The sequence below is a fragment of the Hyperolius riggenbachi genome, chromosome 9, assembly GCF_040937935.1.
Source record: "Hyperolius riggenbachi isolate aHypRig1 chromosome 9, aHypRig1.pri, whole genome shotgun sequence".
NCBI lineage: Eukaryota > Metazoa > Chordata > Amphibia > Anura > Hyperoliidae > Hyperolius > Hyperolius riggenbachi.
In genome coordinates this window covers 287870702-287896310 of record NC_090654.1, presented here as the reverse complement: position 1 = coordinate 287896310, position 25609 = coordinate 287870702, and the positions used below count along the sequence as shown (strand labels likewise).

Sequence of the window (25609 nt, the reverse complement as noted above, 5' to 3'; positions counted from 1 at the left end):
GGCAGGTTCACCTGAGGGGGGGGGGGGGGGGGATCACCTTAGCCGTGGCTGTTTGGTCTGCGCGCTGGTTGGGTTGTCGCTCGAACCTGCAGTAGAACTCGTTGAGCTCCTCCGCCAGACGAAGGCTAGGGGTCACAGGTTGAGGGACGGGTTTGAAGTTCGTGGCTGCTCTCAGGCCCTTCCATACTTCCCGAGTGTTGTTTGACTGGAGGCAGAGACCCAGCTTCTCGGAGTAAACCCTCTTTGCTGATCTCAGCTCTTTTCAGGGCGTATCTGGCCTCCCTGTACTCCTCCGATGAGCCAGACCTGTGCGCTTCCTCCTTGCGTTTCCGGAGTCGGCGGAGCCTGTCGTTGAACCAAGGCTTGTTGTTGGGGAAGACCCTGAAAGTCTTGGATGGAATACACGTTTCCTCACAGAAGCTAATGTAGGAGGTGACATTTTCGGCCCATTCATCGAGGGAGGGTGCCTCAAGGGTCGACCAGTCGGTGGAGTCAAAGCAAGCTTGGAGTTCCAGTTTTGCCTCGGCTGTCCATTTCTTGATGGTTTTGATGGTGGGCTTAGAGGTCTCCAGGAGCCTCCTGTAAGTGGGGATCAGATGGATTGTGTTATGGTCGGAGTTCCTCAGGGGGGCACCTTGAGTGGCCTTGTAGGCGTTCTTATGGACCGTGTAGCAGTGCTCCAGGGTGTTAGTTTCTGGTAGGGCAGGTTACGTGCTGCTTGTAGCGCGGCATCTCATGACGTAGGTTCGTCTTGTTAAAGTCGCCCAGGATGATGAACAGGGCCTCCGGGAGGGCAGTTTCACACCGCGAGATACAGTCTCTGAGGGTTTGCAAGGCAGACTTGGAGCATGCGTCGGGAGGGATGTATACCCCAACTAGGACAAGGGAAGAGAACTCCCTGGGGGAGTACAGAGGCCTGCAGTTTATTGCCAGAAACTCAACATCGGGGGTGCAGGTGTTGGAGCACCAGGAGGTGTTGATATAAAAGCAGATGCCCCCCCCCCTCCCGATTTCCCAGAGAGGGCTACGTCGCAGTCTGCTCTGAGAAGGTTGTAGCCTGGTACATGTAGGGAGTTGTCGGGGGTGCAGTCGTTCAGCCAGGTCTCATTGAAACAGAGGACAGGGGTGTTCTCGCCAATCCGGGGTTTGTGGCCGAGTAGGAGGAGCAGCTTGTCCAGTTTGTTGGGGAGTGAGCAGACGTTTGCTAGTAGGATGGCAGGGACAGGAGAGCGTAGACCTTTCCTTTTGAGTCGGACCTGGGCCCCGGCCCTCCTTACTCTATGGTGGCGTTTGTGCGGAGCTCGCTTGGAGGCAAGGTATTTGGCGTGAGCGGTGACAGCACCCCACAGGGCGGAGCCCCATGAGGGCCTGGGGCTGTCTAAGGGTTCCCATTTAAGGAGGGCCTCTCTGGATAGGGTGGCAATGTTATGTGGCCGTTTTGTGCCCATGGTACAAGTACAAGTGCCCTAGTAGGAGGTGGTACGGGGTAATGGCGGGTGGTGGATCTCCCACCATGTAAGGCCCGAATGAGTTTTGGCGGGCAGACAGGCCAGGCACAGGACAGTGGATGGCATGGGCTGGAGTCGTGTGGAGCACCACAGCGATCGATAGTCCGGAGATGGATGACGGGGAGCCAGGCAGAGGGTACAGCCGGGACGGGTAGTGGGTCACCGGGAAAACAGCTCTGGGTTGGTTTTAGACTGGTGGGCCCCGGGCAGATGCAGCACCGTGTGTGTGGTTCAGGAGGATGGTGTGGCCCAGCACAGCACGGGACACAGATAGGAGCTATAGCCGGCAGCAGATAGGTGGTAAAGCAGGCAGCACAGCACAGTATGGGTGCGGGAGGTATAGCGGGCATCCGATAGGTGGTATAGCAGCTTATACAGGGTAGCTTTTTAACACATTTTTTGCACATTTACACAAAAGTAGACCTGGGACCTCCTGTGCTAGAATGTCTGTCTGCAAATAGTACAGGAAGGCTCTTGCTCCTGGTAGAGGGTTGTGGCCTTACCTGGCAGCCACGCTTCTCAATGTCGTAGCAGACCTACGATTAATTTGCTTAAAGGAAATCTAAAGCAATATATATAATATATAGAAAAACTGCACACGTCCTCAATCATGTGCATGCACACAATGTAGTTGTGACAAGTGCGCTCTCGGCCAAATATTATAAGACGTGTGCAGCAGAGCCAGCGCACTAAAGGCCAACCCAAAACTTAAGGGGGGGGGGGGGGGGGTAGAAGGGAGGGAGTCCAGCATTTAGCTAGCAAAGGAGGATGGAGGAGAATGGAAGGGGTGGCAGGCGTAAGGACAGCTTCCCATACACGCCTGCTCCCCCCATTTTTCCAACAGAGTTCAGCTCTAGTATCCTTTACAAAGCCTCTGCAGGATCCAAAGCCTTCCCTGTTCTTAAAGGACCGCTAATGCGAAAAAAAAGTAGGCAGTTAAAACCTGACAGGCTTTGGGCCAGTCCAACTCCTCATGGGGGATTCTCAGGGTTTTCTTTTTTTTTCAATAGCATTTCCTGAACAGCAGTTGCATAGTCTAACTGACATGAAAGGTGTGCAAGTGAGTAGGGAAGCTGGCTGGTATACTATTTTAGCAGTTAGACTGCTGTTCAGGAAATGCTGTTGAAAACAAAGAAAACCCTGAGAATCCCCCGTGAGGAGATGAACTGGCCCAAAACCTTCTAGTTGTCAGATTTTAACTGCCTACTTTTTTTGCTATAGTGGTCCTTTAAGCTTCTGTTTTGTTTTTTAACCACTTGAGGACCGTAGGCTTACCCCCCCCATGACCAGGGTATTTTTTCAATTTAGGCCACTGCATCTTTAAAGCCTTGCTGCAGGGCCGTACAACTCAGCACACAAGTTTCAGAATGTAAATACAGATTAGCAAATATTTTACAATGGGAAAACACCGATTAAATCTATAAATGAAGATTAAAACAATAAGCAATTTTAGCGCTTGTTATTTTCATTACAGTTCCTCTTTAACCACTTCCCCTCCCCCGGGTGAGTAACTACGTCCCTGAATTTCCCATTCATTGATCTAAGGACCCATTTGAATGACCGTGGCCATCAATGAGACGGTGCCCTAATTCACATAAATTGATGATTACACGTCCACGCATTACTTCCTGGAAGTTATGCACGAGGACATCTTGTGGCCAAATAGTAAAATTACATCTACAAACTTTTTTTTCAAAGAGACTTTACATTTAAAATTAACTCCTTACCCCCCACACTCCAATAGTTATCCCAAACATTTTGTGTAAAGAAAAAAAAAAAAAATTACATAGTTACTACTCAGGGACTGAACTTTAATATATATGTCAAGAAGGTATATTACTGTTACCTTTTAAATTGATAGGCTTGTAATTAGTGATGGAAGCAAAAATGAAAAAAATGCACCCTGTACACACTGCTGCGCTTGCGATGCGCTTTTCAAATCGCATGCGCTTTTAACATTTTTTTAAATTTTAAAAGTGCAGCAGTGTGTACAGGCCCTTATTTCCAAATAAAATATTGGCACCATACATTGTACTAGGTAAAAATTTTCAATGTTGCAATAACCTGGACAAATGGTCAAATAAAATGGGTGCGTTTTAATTATGGTAGCATGTATTATTTTAGAAAAATAAATACCGAAAAACTAAGAAATAATCATTTTTTTCAAAAAATGTTTTAGTTAGAATAAAATCATTCTTAGCAAAAAGTACCCCCAAAAGAAATTGCCCTAATTGGTGGCAAAAAAACCAAGATATTGATCGTTTTGTTGTGATAAGTAGTAATAAAGTTATAGGCGAATGAATGGAAGGAGCGCAGACAGTGAACCGAGCACCATTTCTAGCACCAAGGGCATCTCAATAACACCTTAAAAATGCATGCCAACAATGTGTCTCATTGTTTAAAAAAAAAAAAAAAAAAATGTAAACATTTAAAAGTTTAAGGCCTTGTTCACATTGCGTTCCGCTCGTGTGGCCATTCTTGGAGTTTTTTTTCTCCTCCCGGCGCTCGGGTGGGCGATTCGTTTTTGTGCAAAGCGCATTTGTATGCGCTTTTCCCGAGCATTATTTTAATTCACTCCCTGACGCAAGTCAAGAAGTGAACTTTTATTTTTAAAAACGAAAGCAATCGCTGCACAAAGCGATTTTGCGTTTCTCCTTTACCTTTCATTGAGGCAGAATCGCCTCAAAAATGGTCCAGGCACCGCTTTATTGAACAGACAGCGCACGACCCTCACTGATATGAACCTTCTCATAGACATTCATTGCACAAACGTTCGGGGACATTTTTAACCACTTCAGCCTTCAGTGTTCACCTTATGCATCCGAGCAGCTTTCACCTCCCATTCATTCACCAATAACTTTATCACTACTTATCACACTGAAATGATCTATATCTTGGTTTTTTCCGCCACCATTTAGGCTTTTTTTGGGTGGTACATTTTGCTAAGAATTATTTTATTCTAAATCCATTTTAACAGGAAGATTAAGAAAGAAATGGAAAAAATCATTACTCAGTTTTTGGCCATTATAGTTTGAAATTAATACATACTACCGTAATTAAAACCCATGTATTTTATTTGCCCATTTGTTCCGGTTATTACACCGTTTAAATTATGACCCTATCATAATTTATGGCGCCGATATTTCATTTGGAAATAAAGGTGCATTTTTTCAAATTGCGTCCATCACTATTTCCAAGCTTATAATTTAAAAAAATTATATTAATATACTCGACATGCATATTCAAAAAGTTCAGAACCTTAGGTAACTTTTTTTTATTGTAATTTAATCTCGCTTCCAGGAAGGTGGGCATAGACTGCTTGGTTTACGCGCCAGATCGAGCCAGTGGCTCGATGCCGGCGCATCCCCGCTTGTGCGCGCGGATCTATTGTTGCTCGGGAATCGAGCGGGCGCGGGTCGAGCGGCATGATCGGGCCAGCTGAATATTATCAGCTGGCCGGATCAGCTGGTCGATAAACGGTACAGAAACGTACCGTGTATCCCCAGCATTAGATCAATGAATGGGAACTATATTCCCATTCATTGATCTAGGGGCTAACAGCAGGCGGCGGGAGCGCGCATGGAGTAGTGGCAGCAGCAAGGTCTATCTGGCTGAATAGATCAGTCCAGATAGACTTAAAGGAATACTATCGATTGAAACAACTTTTTTTTTCCTTTAATACTCTGTTAGTGCACACATTACCACTAGTGCTAGGGGCACTTTATTCACCCAGGTCTCTCTCCCTCTATTTCTGCTTAAAATTTCTCACACAGCTCACAAATATATTTCACTGTGTCACTCCAGGAGGTAACAGGTAACTAAATGAGCTGTAATATTGCTGGAATATAACTAGCTATAACACTAGTCTGTGTTTACACTAAGGCCTCCTTTCCAAGAACTGTTGATAGGCAGTGAAATGCCTCTCAAACTCTCTTAACTGCTCACTGCTGCCTGGTAACTGCTTGTTGCTGCATAACTGCTTACTTCTGCCTGGTAACTGCTTGCTGAGCACACAGCTCAACAGTTCGTGGAAAGGAGGCCTCAGGACTGGCTGCCTGCTTGAGGTGATTCACTCCAGGCTGCATCCACTTTACAAGCTGCTGAGAGGGGACAGACCACTGTCTACAATTAGCATTATTAGTATCTTTATCAGTCAAGAGAAGCAAAGATAAACACACATTGCTAGAATCTTTAACCCTTTACCACCATATCAACAAGATTCTTTCAGCAAGGCGATAATTAAACTATAAACTGAGGAGTTGATAGCAACTCCCCTGTGCAGAGACATGGTCTAGCCCTCTGGGAGCCATCAGTATTTAAATACATTTGTGTCCAAAACTGAGGGAGGATTTTACAGCTGAGAGGAACAGCTGTGTGAGGAATCAAATTGCTCCTAGTACTTGTCCTAATGTGTGCTACAACATACAGCATTTAAAAATAAATGCATACATCGATAGTATTCCTTTAAGTGGTTAAAAAGCGCATGCGGGAGAAGAAAATTGAGAAAACGCGTGCAGTGTGAACAAGCCCTAACAGAGGTTTTATAAGCCTACTTCCGCAGCGGGGGTGAGTAATTAGGACAATTGCTTTTGAACCCATTCGCACTAGAAGCGCTTGTCTGAGAGTTTTGCGATTGATTCGTTTTTTTAAAATTGCTCCCATTCACACAAAAAAATTAATCGCAGAAAAATCGCTGCGATTTCACGATAGCGAAAATTGCTGCGATTTACGCAATTTTAATGAAAGTGAATGGGAGAGATTTTAAAAACCGCTAATCAAACAAAACGCTCAGATAAGTGCTTCTAGTGTGAATGGGCCCCTAAAGAGTTTAGAGAAGTCACAGATGCTATTTTCACACCTTCCCCTGGTTAAATAATGAGCAGCTAGAAAGGGAGGGGGAAAACATGGCAGCTCTTATGGTTATTAGAAACCAGGAGAAATTCAGGGGGGAGGGGGGGGGGGAGTGTGCGTACTTCCTTTTACAATTCTTTTTTTTTCAGGGATTGTTTCAAATGGAAAAAGTAGGATGCAAGAAAGCTCTCTTTTATAGAATATATATATTTGTTACATTACATTCTAGGATCATAAATGTATATCTCTCTAGCACAGTGGTCATCATCTGACTATATTACAAGGACAGAAAACTGCCATAAGAACACAACAGGCCTCCCCCAGGCGGCAGAGGTGGGCGTGGTGGCAGAGGTGTGTGTGGCATCAGAGGTGGGCATGGCATCACAGATCCTCTGACAGACAACGAGTAAAAGTTCTCCACAATCCATAAGGCTTCTTTGGTGTCTACAGGCCTCTCTCAGAACAGTTCATAGAAGGCGGAGTCACTTCTTCTCTTGGCTGGGCGCCGCGTCCAGCAGAGCAGAGCGAATGCCCAGTTTCTTCAGCTCCTCCACCAGGTCTCCATTCTGGTGCATCTGCAGGAGGATGTCACAGCCGCCCACAAACTCCCCATTCAGATACACCTGAGGGATGGTTGGCCAGTTGGAGTAGGTCTTCACCTCTATGGATATGGAGAGAATAAAATATGGCATTAGAATCTAAAAAAGAAAAACAAACAAATTATGCAATACTGATCAGGGTGTCTCATTTTAAAGAGACTCTGTAACTTGAAAAAGATCCCCTGGGGGGGTACTCACCTCGGGTGGGGGAAGCCTCCGGATCCTAATGAGGCTTCCCACGCCGTCCTGCGTCCCACGGGGGTCTCACTGCAGCCCTCTGAACAGCCGGCGACAGACCCGACTGTAATTTCAATATTTACCTTTGCTGGCTCCAGCGGGGGCGCTGTGGCTGCATTCGGCTCGGAAATAGACGGAAATACCCGATCTCCGTCGGGTCCGCTCTACTGTGCAGGCGCCGGAAACTTGCGCCTGCGCAGTAGAGCGGACCCGACGGCGATCGGGTATTTCCACCTACTTCGGAGCCGACAGCCATCAGAGCGCCTGCGCAGGAGCCAGGAAGGTAAATATTGCGTCACGGCTGTACGGAGGGCTACAGCGAGACCCCCGTGGGACAGAGGACGGCGTGGGAAGCCTCATTAGGATCCTGAGGCTTCCCCCACCCGAGGTGAGTACCCCCCAGGGGACGTTTTGTCGTTACAGTTCCTCTTTAAGGCCTGGCTGAAAACACAGATTCTCTTCCCAGTCTTGTGCAACTCTAAATAGTAGAACTGGATTTTGTTTGCCTGAAAGCACCTTAACCACTTCAGGACCACAGTCTTTTCGCCCCTTAAGGACCAGAGCCTTTTTCTCCATTCAGACCACTGCAGCTTTCACGGTTTAATGCTCGGTCATACAACCTACCACCTAAATGAATTTTACCTCCTTTTCTTGTCACTAATACAGCTTTCTTTTGATGCTATTTGATTGCTGCTGCGAGTTTTACTTTTTATTATATTCATCAAAAAAGACATGAATTTTGTCAAAAAAATGACTTTTTTAACTTTCTGTGCTGACATTTTTCAAATAAAGTAAAATTTCCTATACATTTGAGCGCGAAAGTTATTCTGCTACATGTCTTTGATAAAAAAAACAACCATTCAGTGTATATTTATTGGATTGGGTAAAAGTTATAGCGTTTACAAACTATGGTGCCAAAAGTGAATTTTCCCATTTTCAAGCATCTCTGACTTTTCTGCGCACCTGTCAGGTTTCATGAGGGGCTAAAATTCCAGGATAGTACAAATACCCCCCAAATGACCCCATTTTGGAAAGAAGACATCCCAAAGTATTCAGTGAGAGGCATGGTGAGTTCATAGAAGATTTTATTTTTTGTCACAAGTTAGCGGAAAATGACACTTTGTGACAACAACAACAAAAAAAAAAGTTTCCATTTCTTCTAACTTGCGACAAAAAAAAAATGAAATCTGCCACGGACTCACTATGCTCCTCTCTGAATACTTTCCAAAATGGGGTCATTTGTGGGGTGTGTTCACTGTCCTGGCATTTTGGGGGGTGCCTAATTGTAAGCACCCCTGTAAAGCCTAAAGATGCTCATTGGACTTTGGGCCCCTTAGCGCAGTTAGGCTGCAAAAAAGTGCCACACATGTGGTATTGCCGTACTCAGGAAAAGTAGTATAATGTGTTTTGGGGTGTATTTTTACACATACCCATGCTGGGTGGGAGAAATATCTCCGTAAATGACAATTTTTTTATTTTTTTTTACACACAATTGTCTATTTATAGAGATATTTCTCCCACTCAGCATGGGTATGTGGAAAAATACACCCCAAAACACATTATACTACTTCTCCTGAGTACGGCGATACCACATGTGTGGCACTTTTTTGCACCCTAACTGCGCTAAGGGGCCCAAAGTCCAATGAGTACCTTTAGGATTTCACAGGTCATTTTGAGAAATTTCGTTTCAAGACTACTCCTCACGGTTTAGGGCCCCTAAAATGCCAGGACAGTATAGGAACCCCACAAATTACCCCATTTTAGAAAGAAGACACCCCAAGGTATTCCATTAGGAGTATGGTGAGTTCATAGAAGATTTTTTTTTTTTGTCACAAGTTAGCGGAAATTGATGTTAATTGTTTTTTTTCACAAAGTGTCATTTTCCGCTAACTTGTGACAAAAAATAAAATCTTCTATGAACTCACCATACTCCTAACGGAATACCTTGGGGTGTCTTCTTTCTAAAATGGGGTCATTTGTGGGGTTCCTATACTGCCCTGGCATTTTAGGGGCCCTAAACCGTGAGGAGTAGTCTTGAAACGAAATTTCTCAAAATGACCTGTGAAATCCTAAAGTTACTCATTGGACTTTGGGCCCCTTAGCGCAGTTAGGGTGCAAAAAAGTGCCACACATGTGGTACCGCCGTACTCAGGAGAAGTAGTATAATGTGTTTTGGGGTGTATTTTTACACATACAGATGCTGGGTGGGAGAAATATCTCTGTAAATGACATTTGATTTTTTTTACACACAATTGTCCATTTACAGAGAGATTTCTCCCACCCAGCATGGGTATGTATAAAAATACACCGCAAAACACATTATACTACTTCTTCTGAGTACGGCGATACCACATGTGTGACACTTTTTTGCAACCTAGGTGCGCTAAGGGGCCTAACGTCCTATTCACAGGTCATTTTGAGGCATTTGGATTCTAGACTACTCCTCACGGTTTAGGGCCCCTAAAATGCCAGGGCAGTATAGGAACCCCACAAGTGACCCCATTTTAGAAAGAAGACACCCCAAGGTATTCCGTTAGGGGTATGGTGAGTTCATAGAAGATTTTATTTTTTGTCACAAGTTAGTGAAAAATGACACTTTGTGCAAAAAACAATAAAAATCCAATTTCCTCTAACTTTTGACAAAAAATAAAATATTCTATGAACTCATCATACACCTAACAGAATACCTTGGGGTGTCTTCTTTCTAAAATGGGGTCACTTGTGGGGTTCCTATACTGCCCTGGCATTTTACGGGCCCAAAACTGTGAGTAGTCTGGAAACCAAATTTCTCAAAATGACTGTTCAGGGGGTATAAGCATCTGCAAATTTTGATGACAGGTGGTCTATGAGGGGGCAAATTTTGTGGAAGCGGTCATAAGCAGGGTGGCCTCTTAGATGACAGGATGTATTGGGCCTGATCTGATGGATAGGAGTGCTAGGGGGGTGACAGGAGGTGATTGATGGGTGTCTCAGGGGGCGGTTAGAGGGGAAAATAGATGCAATAAATGCACTGGGGACGTGATCGGAAGGGGGTCTGAGGGGGATCTGAGGGTTTGGCCGAGTGATCAGGAGCCCACACGGGGCAAATTAGGGCCTGATCTGATGGGTAGGTGTGCTAGGGGGTGACAGGAGGTGATTGATGGGTGTCTCAAGGTGTGATTAGAGGGGGGAAATAGATTCAAGCAATGCACTGGCGAGGTGATCAGGGCTGGGGTCTGAGGGCGTTCTGAGGTGTGGGCGGGTGATTGGGTGCCCGCAAGGGGCAGATTAGGGTCTAATCTGATGGGTAACAGTGACAGGTGGTGATAGGGGGTGATTGATGGGTAATTAGTGGGTGTTTGGAGGAGAGAAGATCTGCGGGCGATCTATTGGTGTGGGTGGGTGATCAGATTGCCCGCAAGGGGCAGGTTAGGGGCTGTTTGATGGGTGGCAGTGACAGGGGGTGATTGATGGGTGGCAGTGACAGGGGGTGATTGATGGGTGATTGACAGGTGATCAGTGGGTTATTACAGGGAATAACAGATGTAAATATTGCACGGGCGAATTGATAAGGGGGGGTCTGAGGGCAATCTGAGCGTGTGGGCGGGTGATTGGGTGCCCGCAAGGGGCAGATTAGGGTCTAATCTGATGGGTAACAGTGACAGGTGGTGATAGGGGGTGATTGATGGGTAATTAGTGGGTGTTTAGAGGAGATAAGAGATGTAAACAATGGATTTGGGAGGTGATCTGATGTCGGATCTGCGGGCGATCTATTGGTGTGGGTGGGTGATCAGATTGCCCGCAAGGGGCAGGTTAGGGGCTGATTGATGGGTGGCAGTGACAGGGGGTGATTGACGGGTGATTGACAGGTGATCAGGGGGGATAGATGCATACAGTACACGGGGGGGGGGGGTCTGGGGGGGGGGGTCTGGGGAGAATCTGAGGGGTGGGGGGGTGATCAGGAGGGAGTAGGGGGCAGATTAGGGACTTAAAAATAAAATAGCGTTGACAGATAGTGACAGGGAGTGATTGATGGGTGATTAGGGGGGTGACTGGGTGCAAACAGTGGTCTGGGGGGTGGGCAGGGGGGGGTCTGAGGGGTGCTGTGGGCGATCAGGGGGCAGGGGAGGGGGAAATCAGTGTGCTTGGGTGCAGACTAGGGTGGCTGCAGCCTGCCCTGGTGGTCCCTCGGACACTGGGACCACCAGGGCAGGAGGCAGCCAGTATAATAGGCTTTGTATACATTACAAAGCCTATTATACTTGTTACATGCGGCGATCCGGGTGCTAGTAACCCGCCGGCGCTTCCGAACGGCCGGCGGGTTACAACGAACGGTGGGTGGAGCCAGTCCCCGGCGGCTGATCGCGTCACGAATGACGCGATCGCCGCACAGCCACTCCCGCAGCCGCCCCCGCCGATGGGCGTATTGCGGTCGTTTGGGCCCGGTCTTTGCCGCCGCCCATCGGCTGGGGGCGGACCTCAAGTGGTTAAAAAGGGCCTCAAAAAAGAAAAAAAAAAAAAAAAAAAAGTACACACCTGGGGCTTCCCCCAGCCCCATCAATCGCTCCCACGCCGCCGTCCTCCGCTGCTTCGGCAACTGGGACCTGTCACTGGCGTCATTATAGCCTGCCTACGCAGAAGTGCTCCCTCTACATATCTCTCCAGCGGCTACAGCAAAAACGCCCCAAAAATGGTGCGTTGCTGAGCAGATCGGAAACTAAACTGCTCAGCTGTGAACTCTCTCATAGGGAATCATTACACACGCGTTTTGTGGGCGATTTTAAAATCGCCTGCGCTTGAAAAAAGGCGGAAACCGCTCTTAGTGTAAACGGCCCTAAAACCTGTTCCTAGTGTGTGGCACAGATGAGACAGATCCCCGTCAGATTTGATCTGATGATCGAATCTGGTAGCCATCTATCTAGTACTTTTATGGCGCCATCGACCATCTGATTCGATAATTTTATCGTATTACATAGAGATCATTGCCGCAACAAGCACAGCCGATCAATTCCACCAATTCTAAGCTGAAATTGGTTAGAATGCATCAATCGGAAAAACCTGGAAAATCTCTGCCTGACGTGGTCAATCAGGTGCACGGCGGTAGCGGTGTACAATATCACAAGGGCCCGCAAACACGACTGCCCCCGCGACTCCCAGTCTCCCCCGTGTGGCATCAGGCACATGTGTGACGTCACATGGTACGGGTGTGTGTGTATGCGTAATATAATATGATAGATAGTGTGTAGAGTGTGTTTTCGTGGTGCGTGTGTGCGGGGTGTTTATGGTGTGTGTGTGTGTGTGTGTGTGTGTGTGTGTGTGTGTGTGTGTGTGTGTGTGTGTGTGTGTGTGTGTGTGTGTGTGTGTGTGTGTGTGTGTGTGTGTGTGTGTGTGTGTGTGTGTGTGTGTGTGTGTGTGTGTGTGTGTGTGTGTGTGTGTGTGTGTGTGTGTGTGTGTGTGTGTGTGTGTGTGTGTGTGTGTGTGTGTGTGACAGTGGCGCTTGGAGGAGTCACAGCAGCTGAACAGGTGACATGTACAATGCACGGGCACCAGGGTGGGGAGGAGACATTTGGAGACTCCAAGGAGGTTTATTTTAGCGTGGGTGCATTGGCAAGTAGTGCAAGTGATCAGTAAATGTTGAGCAAGTGGCGGTGGGCCTCAACAAGTACTTGGCCAGCGGCACAGGTGTTGGGCAAGGGGCAGTTAGTGATCAGTAAGCAGTGCACTGAAAAGAAAGGTTAGTTTTAGGCATATCGGTAGGAGGGTCAGTGTTGTAGAATAGGGTAGCGGACGGTTAGAAAGGTACCGTCAGGAATACAGCCCATCGATGAAGAACTCTCGCTACCCATATACAAGAATGGTAGTTAACATTATACTACCGATATTAATCTATTAGCACACGCCTAAAAACCATTGTACCCGATTGAGTGAGCTGACATTTTCATACATTTCTATAGCACTGACCAAATAAACAGCACTTCATAGAGTGTCCAGAGCCAATTCCTCCCGTCCATTCCCTAAGAGCTCACAATCTAAAGTCGGGCCACGTGCACACGAGCACCTGTATGATACGGCTATGTGTGAGGAAACAATAACACACAGGGGAAGCCAATATAAACAGGGGGTTGCTCCACAACGCTGAGGGACAGGCGACAGAGGGGACAAAGAGGCACAGAGTGGGACACTGGAGACAAAGAGGGGCACACAGAGGCCACAGGGATGGAACATTGTTCAGACTTAAAGGGGACCTGAACTCAGAACTTCCTCTCTGCTCTAAAATATAAGCAGCAGCATAATAACCTTTAGATATTAAAGCAATATTTGATTGTCAGTGTGTCTACTTCCTGCTTTCATGGAAGCAGACACAGGGTTAACATCCTGCGTTTACAAATTAGCTGCTCTGCCGAGGCCGCCAGCTGACACAGCTGAGAGATCAAATTACAGTTACAGTACAAATAACAGATGTAAAGAGGATGAGGAATCAGACAGGCTAAGCGCTCTAAACACATACAGGTTTTCCTTCTGTCCTGTGAAGGAGTTTAGATCTACTTTAAGAACAGATTCCGTCTTGGGAGGGACTACCTGTATATAGATATAGGAAGGGTTTCCGATACTGAAACCAGGAACGTTACCCTAACAGTGTGCATTCGCAATAATTTATGGCATTCTACTACAGCGTTTCCCTGAAAGTAGGACATCCCCTTAAAGTAAGACCTAGTATATATTTCAAGCATGCTTGAAATATAAGCCCTAACCTTAAAATAAGCCCTAGTGGCTGTGCAAGTCCCGCCCGTCTACCCCCCCCCACTACCTCCTGACGACCCCTTCCAGCTCCTCCAGAAAGTCGCATCCTCTTTCTCCACTGCCCACCGACATACCTCAACTGCAGAGATCAGCGCAGTAAACAGCTTATTCCCCCACTGCCTCTTCTGGCCCTGCTCTCCACCGCCCGCCGGCATAACTCAAACCTCAGATCAGCGGTAAACTGTGGTGAAGGCAGCTAATTTCACTGTAACAGTGCTTCCGTGTACAGGAAGTAACATTGTTTACTTCCTGTACACGGAAGCGCAGTTACAGTGAAAGTCTAGCTGCCTTTACCACTGATCTGCGGTTTGAATTATGCCGGCTGGCAGTGGAGAATGGGGTCGGAAGCGGCGGTGGGGGAATCAGCAGTTGACCGCTGTTCTGCAGTTTGAATTACCACTTTCTCAGCAGGCAGTAGAGAAAGGGGATGCGACTTTCTGGAGGGGGGAGGGTCGTCAGGAGGTAAAGTGGAGGTGGGGGAATCTGGCTATGCGCAAGAGGGAAATAGAGAAGACCTAGCACATCTTTTGAAGGGAGAATATGTGTGTGGTGTGTGTGGTGTGAGTGAGGGGTGTGTGTGGGGTGTGTGTCTTATTTTCAGGGAAACGCGGTATATGTCACTACAGTGCCATTCACTATTGTACACATTTCTGTACTGAAACCCATGTAGTCTAAATCAATTTTTATTTGGGTGGGGGGGGGGGGGGGGGGAGGGGCTGAAAGTATTTGTCAAACAAGGACTGCTGAGGGGGAGGGGAAGGTTGGGGTTGTGTGTCAGGATTTAAAAAAAAAAAAATGCCAAGTCACACTGGGCTGTTAGAACTTGATGTGAGATTAGCAGGCCAGCATTGCACAATCTCCAGGGACACACATGCCTGTGTCACTTCATGCTAATCCAGCCTATAGAGCGATCACATGAGACCGTAAGGCAAGCCAGCACACAGGAGGGTATACAATGCATGAGCTGCATAAGGGGGATAATCAGCTCAGCCACTCATGACAAATCCACACAATCAACTGAGCAGGATGTATGGAGGGGCGAGATGCCAGACACAGACCCGTCACATGACTCAGAGATCGCGTCAGCTGACATGCATAGCTGTAAGGGCTTTTCTGAGCACTTTGTGATTTTAAAACCTCCTGCTAATGTTATCCTGTGTGTGCATGTGCATGTACTGGAGCGATGTGATTTTGTAAAAAATCCCCATAGCGTTGCATTAGCAAGAGCTTTTAAAATCATTAGCTTTAAAAAAAAAAAAAAAAAAAAAAAAAAAACTCTTGTAGTGCACACCAAAAAAGCCCTCAGGGCCAGCGCACACCAAAAACCGCTAGCGTACTCGCAAACGCTAAGCGCTTTTTGAAGTGATTTTTCAGAGCGATTCCAGGAATGTGCCTGGCGATATTCCCCTACTCCACACTGCTCATGGCCGAGGCACGCCACCCCCCACACACACACCGAATCGCCGATGACGCTTGAGAGCCCGGGGAGCCAGTGACGCTGTATCTACAGGGGGTGGTTGGCGAGGCGAGTTGCATACCCTGCCCACTAGCCCACCAGCTCCCCACTAGCCTGACCACTAGCCTACCACCCCACCAGCCTAAACACCTCCCCACTAGCCCACCAGCCTGATCACCCACCACACTAGCACACCGAACAGACCACCACCCCAATCACCACTCCACTAGCCTGACCACCACTCCACTAGCCCACCAGCCTGACCACCTCCCCACTAGCCTGACCACCTCCCCACCAGCCTGATCACCCACCCCACTTGCACACCAACCAGACCACCACCCCACCAGCCTGACCACCACCCCACTAGCCTGACCACCACTCCACTAGCCCACCAGCCTGACCACCACCTCACCACTCCACTAGCCCACCAGCCTGACCACCTCCCTACTAGCCCACCAGCCTGACCACCACCTCACCACTCCACTAGCCCACCAGCCTGACCACCTCCCCACTAGCCCACCAGCCTGACCACCTCCCCACTAGCCCACCAGCCTGACCACCTCCCCACTAGCCCACCAGCCTGACCACCTCCCCACTAGCCCACCAGCCTGACCACCTCCCCACTAGCCCACCAGCCTGACCACCTCCCCACTAGCCCACCAGCCTGACTACCTCCCCACTAGCCCACCAGCCTGACTACCTCCCCACTAGACTTACCAACCCGCCCCACTAGCCACCATCTTGACCACCTACCCACCCACCTCACTACTTACCAACCCACCACACTAGCCACCAGCCTGACCACTAGCCTACACTAGACCTACCTACCCAACCCACCAGCCTGACGTACTTACCCACCCACCCTACTTTGATGTAACCCTTTTCCACCCAGCATGACCTTAGGGCCCTTTTCCACTTGCTGCGATCAGTTTCAGAAAGCGGATCGCAGCAGTTTTGATGAGCACAATGAGCACTGTGATAACATGTAAATCACGGTGCTCATTTCCCACTAGCATGCGTCGTATTTTTCTGAACCACAATTGTCGGGCCATCATGTTCCGTTCCCAGCAGCTATATGGAGCAATCACGGGTAGTGTAAATTGTAGGTTGCGTGATCGCAGTGCAATTGCACTTCCTAGTGGAAAAGGGTCCTTACTTCCCCACCCGGCTGAAAAAAAATTTCTGGGGAGAACCCTGCATCTATAGTGCCGCACAGTGAGTAACGGGGGCGCCGTCAGAAGACTGAGCCGAAGTTGCTTTTTAAACAATAATTCGGCCTCCAGCAATCGCCACCATCCATGGCGGCCTGGATGGGGGGAATAGTATTTAACTTGGCCGGGACTTGTGCAGAAGCAGGATCAGCCATATACCGGATGTATCCTGCGCCAATTTCAAATGTATGCACATTTTTAGTAGTGCTTTTATTATTCCCCCCCTCCCACTACCCGGTAACCATACCTGGCGGCCAACGCTACCCCCTCCCCGACTCCTCAATGTCCAACCTTAAGATCCCCTTTAAAAAGTGTACCCGCAGTAAGCCAAGGGCACCGTGCTGCTACGCATGCATGGCCATGTTGCAAGAAGAGGAGCTGAGTGGCCTCAATGTGGAGAGGGGCCGCACTCAGTGACGGGACCTCGGAGCATCGAGGAAAGCCTCAATAGGAACCGGAGGCTTCCCTCTCTTCAGGTGAATATTTTGTTTTGATCCCGAGCTTCGGCTTGGGATTGCTTTAAGCCTAACCAATAAGAACTAACTTTCCTGTACCCACTGACCCAACACCTAACCTTTCATCTATACGTGTTGTTTACTTACTGCCGCCGTTCCTGATCGCCGCTACCGTTTGGATTTGCTGCAATCCCACTGTTCCGTGATTGGAGAACGGGAAACAGCTGTTCCCAAACCCAATCGCAGTGTTTGTGATGAATAAGAGCCAGTGTCAGCGAGCCATCAGCTTTTATTCACAGTTACACTCACTAGTTCTCCTCTACTGTTAACAGTATTTAGGAACTAAGTGTGGAGCCATCTAGTGGGAAAAAGTAAAAATACACCCAAATGCACCATTACATAAAAAAAAAAAAAAATTTAAATAAATTATTTTTAAAAACAAAGACTAATAGCAGGAATATATGAGTTTCAAGGTCCCAGGAACGTTGTTCCAAAGGTCATCTATAGAAGGGTTGTCAAAGGGTTTAACCACTTCAGACCAGAGCAATTTTCACATATCGGCGCTGATCCCAATCATTCGCCAATAACTATTACTACTTATCACGCCTAAATGATCTATACCAATTTTCTTTTTCAGGACAAATTAGACGTTTAGTGTTTGAAAATTTTGTTTCGTAATTACTTTATTTTATATGCATTTTAAAAGGGAAAATAAGAGAAAAAAAAACCCACACTTTTCTCCATTTCCTTCCATTATAGCTTTACAATAAACAGTGCTAACTACAAGTGTATTTGCTTATCCATCCTGGTTATTACAACATTTATATTATGTTCCTATGGTGACAATATTGCATTTGGAAATAAAAGCATCTTTTTTCAGTTTTTTTGCTTTCTAATTGTACACTATCAATGATTGCAAAACTGTTAGCAAAAAATAGTAATATACCCTCATGGCATACATATTTAAAGGGAACCAGAGACGAAGCACCCTCATGTATTTTACTACATATATCAGTGGGAACACCTACCCTGCTTTCTGTTTCATTCTGCACTGCACAGCTTGCTTCTTATCAGACCTGATAAAATCCCCGACTGAGCATCAGTCTGGCTTTGCTATAATGACTCGGCTATAATGATTCCTGAGCAGAGCCAGCAGGGGGCAGGCTTGGGCTTGAAAAGACATGAGAGAACACAGACTGAGCTATAAATATTCCTGAGCAAAGCCAGACAATGCTCAGTGGGGGATTTTATCAGGGCTGATTAGACGCAAGCTGTGCAGTGCAGAATGAAACAGAGAGCGGGGTAGCCGTTTTCTGTAATGTTCCCAATGATCTATATGGTAAAATACATGAGGGTGCTTTGTCTCTGGTTCCCTTTAAAAAGCCAAGTTCCTAAGGTAACAGTATATGTTTTTTTCTATTATATTCTGGCACTTTATTTTACAAGCCCTTAGTAATTGCTTTTGATTCAGCTTTTGACTAAAAAGAATACACAAGACATGGGCCTTAACCCCAGAACTCTCTAAACCTCTATTCTACTACTTATCACGGTTAAAATGTTACCACATACGTCACTTGTAGTCTTGCTAAAACTTTCCCAACTTTGATCAGAATTTTGAAATGTACTTTCTATGTTGGATTGAGTTTGTCCCTACTCAGTGGCATAGCTAAAGGAGCTGTGGGCCCCGGTGCAAGTTTTACAATGGGCCCTCCCCCCGAAGCACTCTATACATAGCAATTGATACTGCGCACCAAAACCTGCCAATGGCAACTACAGTGTCATAGGTGCAAGAAGGGGATGGGGAGCAGCTTGTTCCTGATTACCACTATTCAAAGTATCCATAGAAGTGATTATTATGAGCACAGGACCAATAGAGAGCTAATACTGTGGTTGAGGGAGGGCCCCTTGGGGCCCAGATGCAGCCGCAACCGCTACAACCCCTATTGCAACGCCCCTGTCCCTACCTATTTTTTGTGACACAAGTCCATTTTGATTGCACATGGATCTGTGGTACCATATAGGAAGGTGAGCACTGGCTGGGAGTATTCTCCTCACTCCGTTCCTTCACAGCTACAGAACATATCACTAGCCTGCAGGCTAGCTTTGCGTCTCTACAGCCTCAGCCCTAAAATGTTGATGCCGATTCACGCTGGGCAACTTGCAGTGTACGTGTGTATGAGACTTAAAGTGTACCCAAGACAAATTGAAGACAGCATTTATACATACCTGGGGTTTCCTTCAGGCTGATGGCTCCATAGCCATTCCCCTGGGCCTTCTTGATACTCTGCTTTTGGTCTCGGTAAAACCCTCAATAGCAGCCTGTCGGGACCTTCAACGCATGCCCTACCGCTGTGAGCATGGTGGGGGCACGTGCAGCCTAGCCGGGCATGTGCAGTACGCAACGACTGAAGGCTTTACCTGGACCAAAAGCGGAGGATGGAATCGGCCCAGGTGGACGACAAGGGAACTGTCTGACTGAATGGGGCTGGAGGAAGCCCCAGGTATGTATTAATTCCCTTCCGTAATTTGTCTCAGGTTTCCTTTAAGTCTCGATACAAACAGGAACAATTTGCATCTCTAGCCATTTCTTATAGAGAAGCATATTTGGGACAGGAGGACTTGTAGATAATGGCTGAACAAAAGGTTTTGGAAGTCTGCAGACATGGCCCACGTTATCTCTCTTCACAGAGTTTGCTGGCTGAGGAGTGGAGCAATATTGGGACATAGTAGAGATAATGGTGTGTTAGAGAAAGGGCCCGTTTCAACTACTGTGGAATACAAAGGGTTTCCCTGCATCAGTCAGACAAACGCTCGCCATCCGAATCGCATGCTGCTCCTTACAGCTGCACGCACCTAAACCCCTACACACGGCCTCCCCAGTGGAAATAACACTCTGTGCAGACAAGTGTCACAGCTGGCGTGCTTTCCTGTCATTCTGTCCCTTGCCTGGTGACATCAGAGGGGAAATCCTCCCAGCATCAGTGACAAACAAGCTGTATCTGTGCTCTGCCTGATCCCCGAGCCACACCTATACTATGTACTGTAATAACAGTGAGCTGGGATGTGTATTGGTGATCAGTACCGCGTCAAACTACTAACACAACGACTCGTTTTAGAATACTGTAAATAAATTGCATCAGATCATCTCTAGCTGCCTGCAATGTTGTGTGAGGTACAGGCTTGCTGTGTGGAATAAGCAGTGAAGATAGTCTTGGGCTCAGTTCCCAGCTGTAACCGGCACGTTCAGAGCTAACAGCTCAGTGTCTGCTGCATCCGGATGCGTTCCCTCTGAGGTTTCTATAGGAAAAATGCTGCAGGTGGGACTTTGCGTTCTGTTCCCTGCAATGGGCTCTATTCTCAAAGACTTCCCGCATGCGGTAAAGTACATGCAGGACGCTTGCGACCAAAACACCGTCAAGTTGACATTCTCAAAAGTTCCGCATGTTTTTTCCGCATGCGGAAAAAGTGCGGGATTCATGCGGAAAAAATTCCGCAAAAGTCGGTATTTTCCGCACTAAAAAAAATCAATTCTCAAAAATGTTCAGCCGCATCATTTCGTCGTTATTTACCGATTTTTTATCACCTACAAATAGTAGGTGATATATTCCGCATCCCATTGACTTAAATGAAGTGTGGAGGCTTAAGGGCTGTGCTTGCTGGACTTTAATTTTTTTTTAACACACTTTTTCATGCGACCTTTTTACCGCATGATTCCCGCATGAATAATGGCTGTTTCCACATTTTTTTTCCCGCATGCGGAAAACATTAGTGAATGTGGAAAAAATGCGGAGCTTACCGCTGGCGGAAATATAGCGGTAAAATTTTGCGGTGTTTTTGCCTCTTAGTGAATAGAACCCAATGTAGTAAATGGATTTGTTTAAGAATTGAAGTAGAAAGGGGCCCTATTTTTTAATATAGGTTCAGTTTGCTGCGATGCAGAATGAAGCAGGTACTTTGTGGGCCACATAAAATTGCAAGGAGAGCCACAGCCGGCCCACATGCCTTGAGTTAGACACCTGTGACTTAGTGGATGAGTTTATAGCTGTATTGAGGTCCACCTATATACTCTTACCGTTTTTTTACTTTTTACTTACAAAATTTGATCATTAGATACAGCCACGAAGGAGCAAAAGAGAATTGATTAGTGGCATTAAAAATATATTACTCTGGGTGATCCCACAATTATTGTTGCTTCCTGTGTAATGTATAGCGACGCTCCTTCTCCTGTTTCCTGTGTCACGTATAGTAACATTCCTCCTGTTGCTTCCTCTGTAGCATAAACTAACATCCCAACAGTAGTAAGGTGACCTCTCAGCATAGGCACAGAAGATGCACAGCTTCCAGTCTCCTAGGACTGCATGAGAAACTCCAGAAACTGCTCAGCAGTACAAGGTACACCTGATGTCAGATTTCTCCAGAGTGTTGAGGCCCTTCCAGTATAAGGTGCGAGACGTTTCTAATACCCGGCTCTGCAGTAGAGTGTTAAGGGGCATAAAGTGGTAGTGTGACAGCCCTGATACCCACATGACAAGATCTGCGGCTTTTTAATTTGAATCCTAACATTTGTATAACGCTTTTCTTCTGTAGGTCTCAAAGCGTTCAAGAGCTGCAGCCACTACGACACGCACAATAGGCCACCCTGCAGTGTTAGGGAATCTTGCCTAAGGACTCCTTACTGAATTGGTACTGACCCTAGCCATGATTTGAATCCTGGTCTCCCATGTCAAAGCGTACACTATCTTTTTCAACACTAAAGTAGGTAGTAAGCAATGGCTGGGGTTATTGTTCAGCCTTAAAGAGAACCCGAGGTGGGTTTGAAGAATATTATCTGCATACAGAGGCTGGATCTGCCTATACAGCCCAGCCTCTGTTGCTATCCCAAACCCCCCTAAGGTCCCCCTGCACTCTGCAATCCCTCATAAATCACAGCCACGCTGCTGACAAACAGCTTGTCAGAGCTGGCTGTGTTTATCTCTATAGTGTCAGTCTGCTGCTCTCCCCGCCTCCTGCAGAACTCCAGTCCCCGCCTGCATCCCTTCCCTCCCTGCTGATTGGAGGGAAGGGACGGGGGCAGGGACCGGAGCTATGCAGGAGGCGGGGGAGCAGCTGAGACTGACACTACAGATGTAAACACAGCCTCATAGCACGGCTGTGATTTATGAGGGATTGCAGAGTGCAGGGGGACCTTAGTGGGGTTTGGGATAGCAAGAGAGGCTGGGCTGTATAGGCAGATTCAGCCTCTGTATGCAGATAACATTCTTTAAACACACCTCGGGTTCTCTTTAAAGGATTGAGGTGGACTGGAGAAATCAAGTACTATTCATTCTGAAGCCAGGACTCCACCATACATGTCTAAAGTACCGGGAGGTGAGATGTCAGCAGAGAGGTGTAAACCTCCCTGGCGGTAATCCCGAGTCAAGGAGGAAAAAGAAGGCAGTAGTGGTGATCCTGAGCCTTATTTTGGTGTAGCCGCCAGGAGGTATGGAGACACAGCACGGCGATGTTTCAACTCACCTTCCCCAGGATCCAAATGCATGCGGCCATTCTTCTTCCAGTTCTTGAAGGCTCTGGATCCTTTAGGCAAGATGGCTTTTTGTCATCATGACAGACAGGGTCAGGATAACTTCACTGCCTGCTTGTAACTTTGGTTTCCATCTAATGCCAAAGCTTCCTCCTTCAAGCAGATACACAACTGACACACAGCCACGGGGATGGCCGTAGGTGCATACATTCAAAAACAGCACATGGACAGCAATTCAGACACAGCCAAAGGATGTATACACCTGCCTATCGTACCTAATAAAACGCCTGGTTTCTGCATCAGTGTAAGCACAGTCCTGTGGCGACACGTAGTGTCACAAGCTCAGGAGTTACGGGTGTGCGCATCGCCTGTTCAGTAATGGGCTAAATTACTACAGTAGTTTTCTAATACATTATCCTACTTAAGTGTAATTCAGACACAAGCTACTGCCAGCAGACATATTACGTATTTTAGTGTCCGGCTATTGCAAATTATCTATAGCCATTATTCACATTACAGCCTATGGCATTGCCCAAACCCCAGCCATGGCGCTGCAACCAATCAAAATGACAGCCTTTGTGCAATGCCAGAAGCAGGATTGCCCCCCCCCCCACCCCCCCGTGTGGGTTACTAAGGGGAGGATATGAACACTAGGAGCCCCAAGATGTGTAGTTACCCCCCCGTCCTCGCTCTGCTGCCCTGTGCCTCCAGCCACACACACACACACACACACACTTTTCTCCCCTGCTGCTCCCTCTCCTTACTTTTGGCCCCTGTCCTCCCTCAGCTGCCCCACCCCGTCCTCAACCTCACCTGTTGCATCTCTGTCCTCACCCTCCTGCTCTCCACCTGCTGTCACCACTCCCCCCCCCTCACTTGTTCCCCATGCTGCCCTCCTCTCCTCCCCCGCTGGCCCCCTGTCCTAACCCGCTACATCTGTCCTCACCCTGCTGTCACCACTCTCCTCCACCCTGCCCTCACCTGTTGCTCTCCTGTTCCCCATGCTGCCCCCTCACCTGTTGCCCCTGCCTCCCTCCCGTCCTCCCCACCTGTTACATCTCTATCCTCAACCTGCTGCCCTCTTCCCTGTCCTCAACCTGCTGTCATCCCTTTCCTCCCCCCACCTGTTGCTCCTCTGTCCTTACCTGTCATCCCTGTCCCGCCTTCTCCTCCCCCATGCTGCCCCCCTCTCCTAGCCCTGCTGGCCCCCCTGTCCTTACCCTCACCTTTTGTATCTCTGTCCTCCCCCGGTCCTCAACCTGCTGTCACCACTCTCCTCCCCCTGCCCTCACCTGTTGCACCTACCTTCCCCCCCCCCTCCTCCTCACCTGTTACATCTCTGTCCTTACCCTGCTGCCCTCAACCTGCTGTCATCCCTCTCCTCCCCCTGCCCTCACCGCCCCATGCTGCTGCCCCTCTTTCCCTCCCCTACTGGCCCCCTGTCCTCACCCTGCTGTCACCACTCCCCCCCCCCCCCTCCTCCTCCCGGTCCTCCTCCCCCTGCTGGCCCCTCTCCTCCCCCTCACCTGTTACATCTCTGTCCTCACCCTGCTGTCATCCCTCTCCCTCCCTGCTTCCCCTCTCCTCCCCCTTCTGCTCACCCTGGCGCAGGTCCTGGTCCTCCAGCACGTTGTAGGCCGTGTAGTCCTGCACGCCGTGCATCCTCAGGATCTGCACCACCGCATTGCTGAAGCCGCACATGGGCTGCGCCGGGGTGCCCTTCATGAACACCACCACCTTGTCCTTCTTCACCAGCCCGCCCACGTCACTGCGGGCCTCGCTGCCAAGCAACCGCAGCGCCGCCGGGACCCGCCCAGCCCGGAGCACGCGGGACACCAACCAGCTCATGTCCGCAGCCAGTCACTCAGCACAGCGCGTCCGACTGCGCATGTCCCGTCCGGGCTCCCGTACCTCACCACTGCCCCGCCCTCTGTACATCTCCAGCCGGCGCCTCATTGGCTGGCTTCACTGACTCCGTACAGCTCCGCCCAGCCGGCACCTCATTGGCTACAGGCGAAGGAGGAGGAAATAAACGGCGGCCACTAATTCCGCTAGGCTCCGCCCAGCCAGTTTCCCATTGGCTACAGACAAGGAATGCTTGTACGCCAGTCATTCCGCAGCTCCGCCCATCTAGCGCCCTAGTCGCTAGCGTCCAGAGGCCGCTTGGTTACAGCTCCGCCTAGCTGACGTTTCATTGGCTGGAGGCTGCATGTGAGAGAAGCGCGTCCTGTGTGGAGGAAAGTCCAGCTCCGCCCACTCTTGCGCCTCATTGGCTGAGTCCTGTGGGCGGGGAAGGGACGGTGTTTGTTTCCGAGGCGGTGAGCCAATGACCTGTGAGTGGGCGTGGTCTGGCGAGGTCTATTCCCCGGCTGGTGCCCTTGAGGTTATTAGCGCGCGTGCTGCACGTGGAGGAGGAGCGGAGGATCCGTGCTGAGGGAGGGAAGCGTGAGGTGAAGCTGCGGCCGCCATCTTGGATGAGGTGATCTGCGCGCTGTGCGGAGGTGTGCTGGGGAGATCTATGCTGGGCTGGGGGGGAGGGAGGCCTGTGTAGGGCGCAGAGATCGCTGTGTCCCCCCTCAGCCCATTGCTGCTGCGCGGGGACCCTCTGATCCGCCTCATGGCTCTCTGTGTGAGGGGCTCGGCCATGTGTGAGCATGCTGGTGCTGCGCAGCAAGCCGAAGCCATTTATGGATACCGGAGGGCTCCTTAATTATAAAAACGGGGGAGCAGACATGTGTAGGGATGGTCGGAATGCCAATTTCCGATTCCGTGGAAAATCCGCATACCGCCAAGGCAAATTACCGATTTCGCTTTCCGCTACCAATTTCCGCATTTCAATGGCTTTAACATCGATTTTTCTCAAAAACTATAAGGTCTTTTTGAAAACTTTTTTTTGCATCTTGTTCAGAAGATTCTGTTTAATTAACCTTGAAAATTTGGTGTTTCTAGGACTTACGGGGGCTTTGCTATTAACCGCTAAAGTCGGCGGAT

The 25609-nt window shown here is 48.4% G+C and overlaps 1 protein-coding gene across 1 annotated transcript; it reads right to left on the bottom strand.

Annotated features, from left to right (window-relative positions):
• Positions 1–6546: 6546 nt before the first annotated feature.
• On the bottom strand, positions 6547–24547 carry GLRX5 (glutaredoxin 5). Its single transcript, XM_068252413.1, has 2 exons — positions 24220–24547; positions 6547–7020 (listed from the first exon to the last, which is right to left on the bottom strand). The coding sequence occupies exons 1-2, from the start codon at positions 24464–24466 to the stop codon at positions 6842–6844; spliced, it is 426 nt and encodes a 141-aa protein (XP_068108514.1). The 5' UTR covers positions 24467–24547; the 3' UTR covers positions 6547–6841.
• Positions 24548–25609: the final 1062 nt, after the last annotated feature.

What these genes read in the sequence shown, in the direction of transcription:
- GLRX5 (XM_068252413.1), bottom strand. Translation starts at nt 24,466, where the DNA reads ATGAGCTGGTTGGTGTCCCGCGTGCTCCGGGCTGGGCGGGTCCCGGCG. An exon ending in GGACCAGGACCTGCGCCAGG is followed by an intron (nt 7,021 to 24,219) that starts GTGAGCAGAAGG and finishes CCATATCCATAG; the next exon opens with AGGTGAAGACCTACTCCAAC.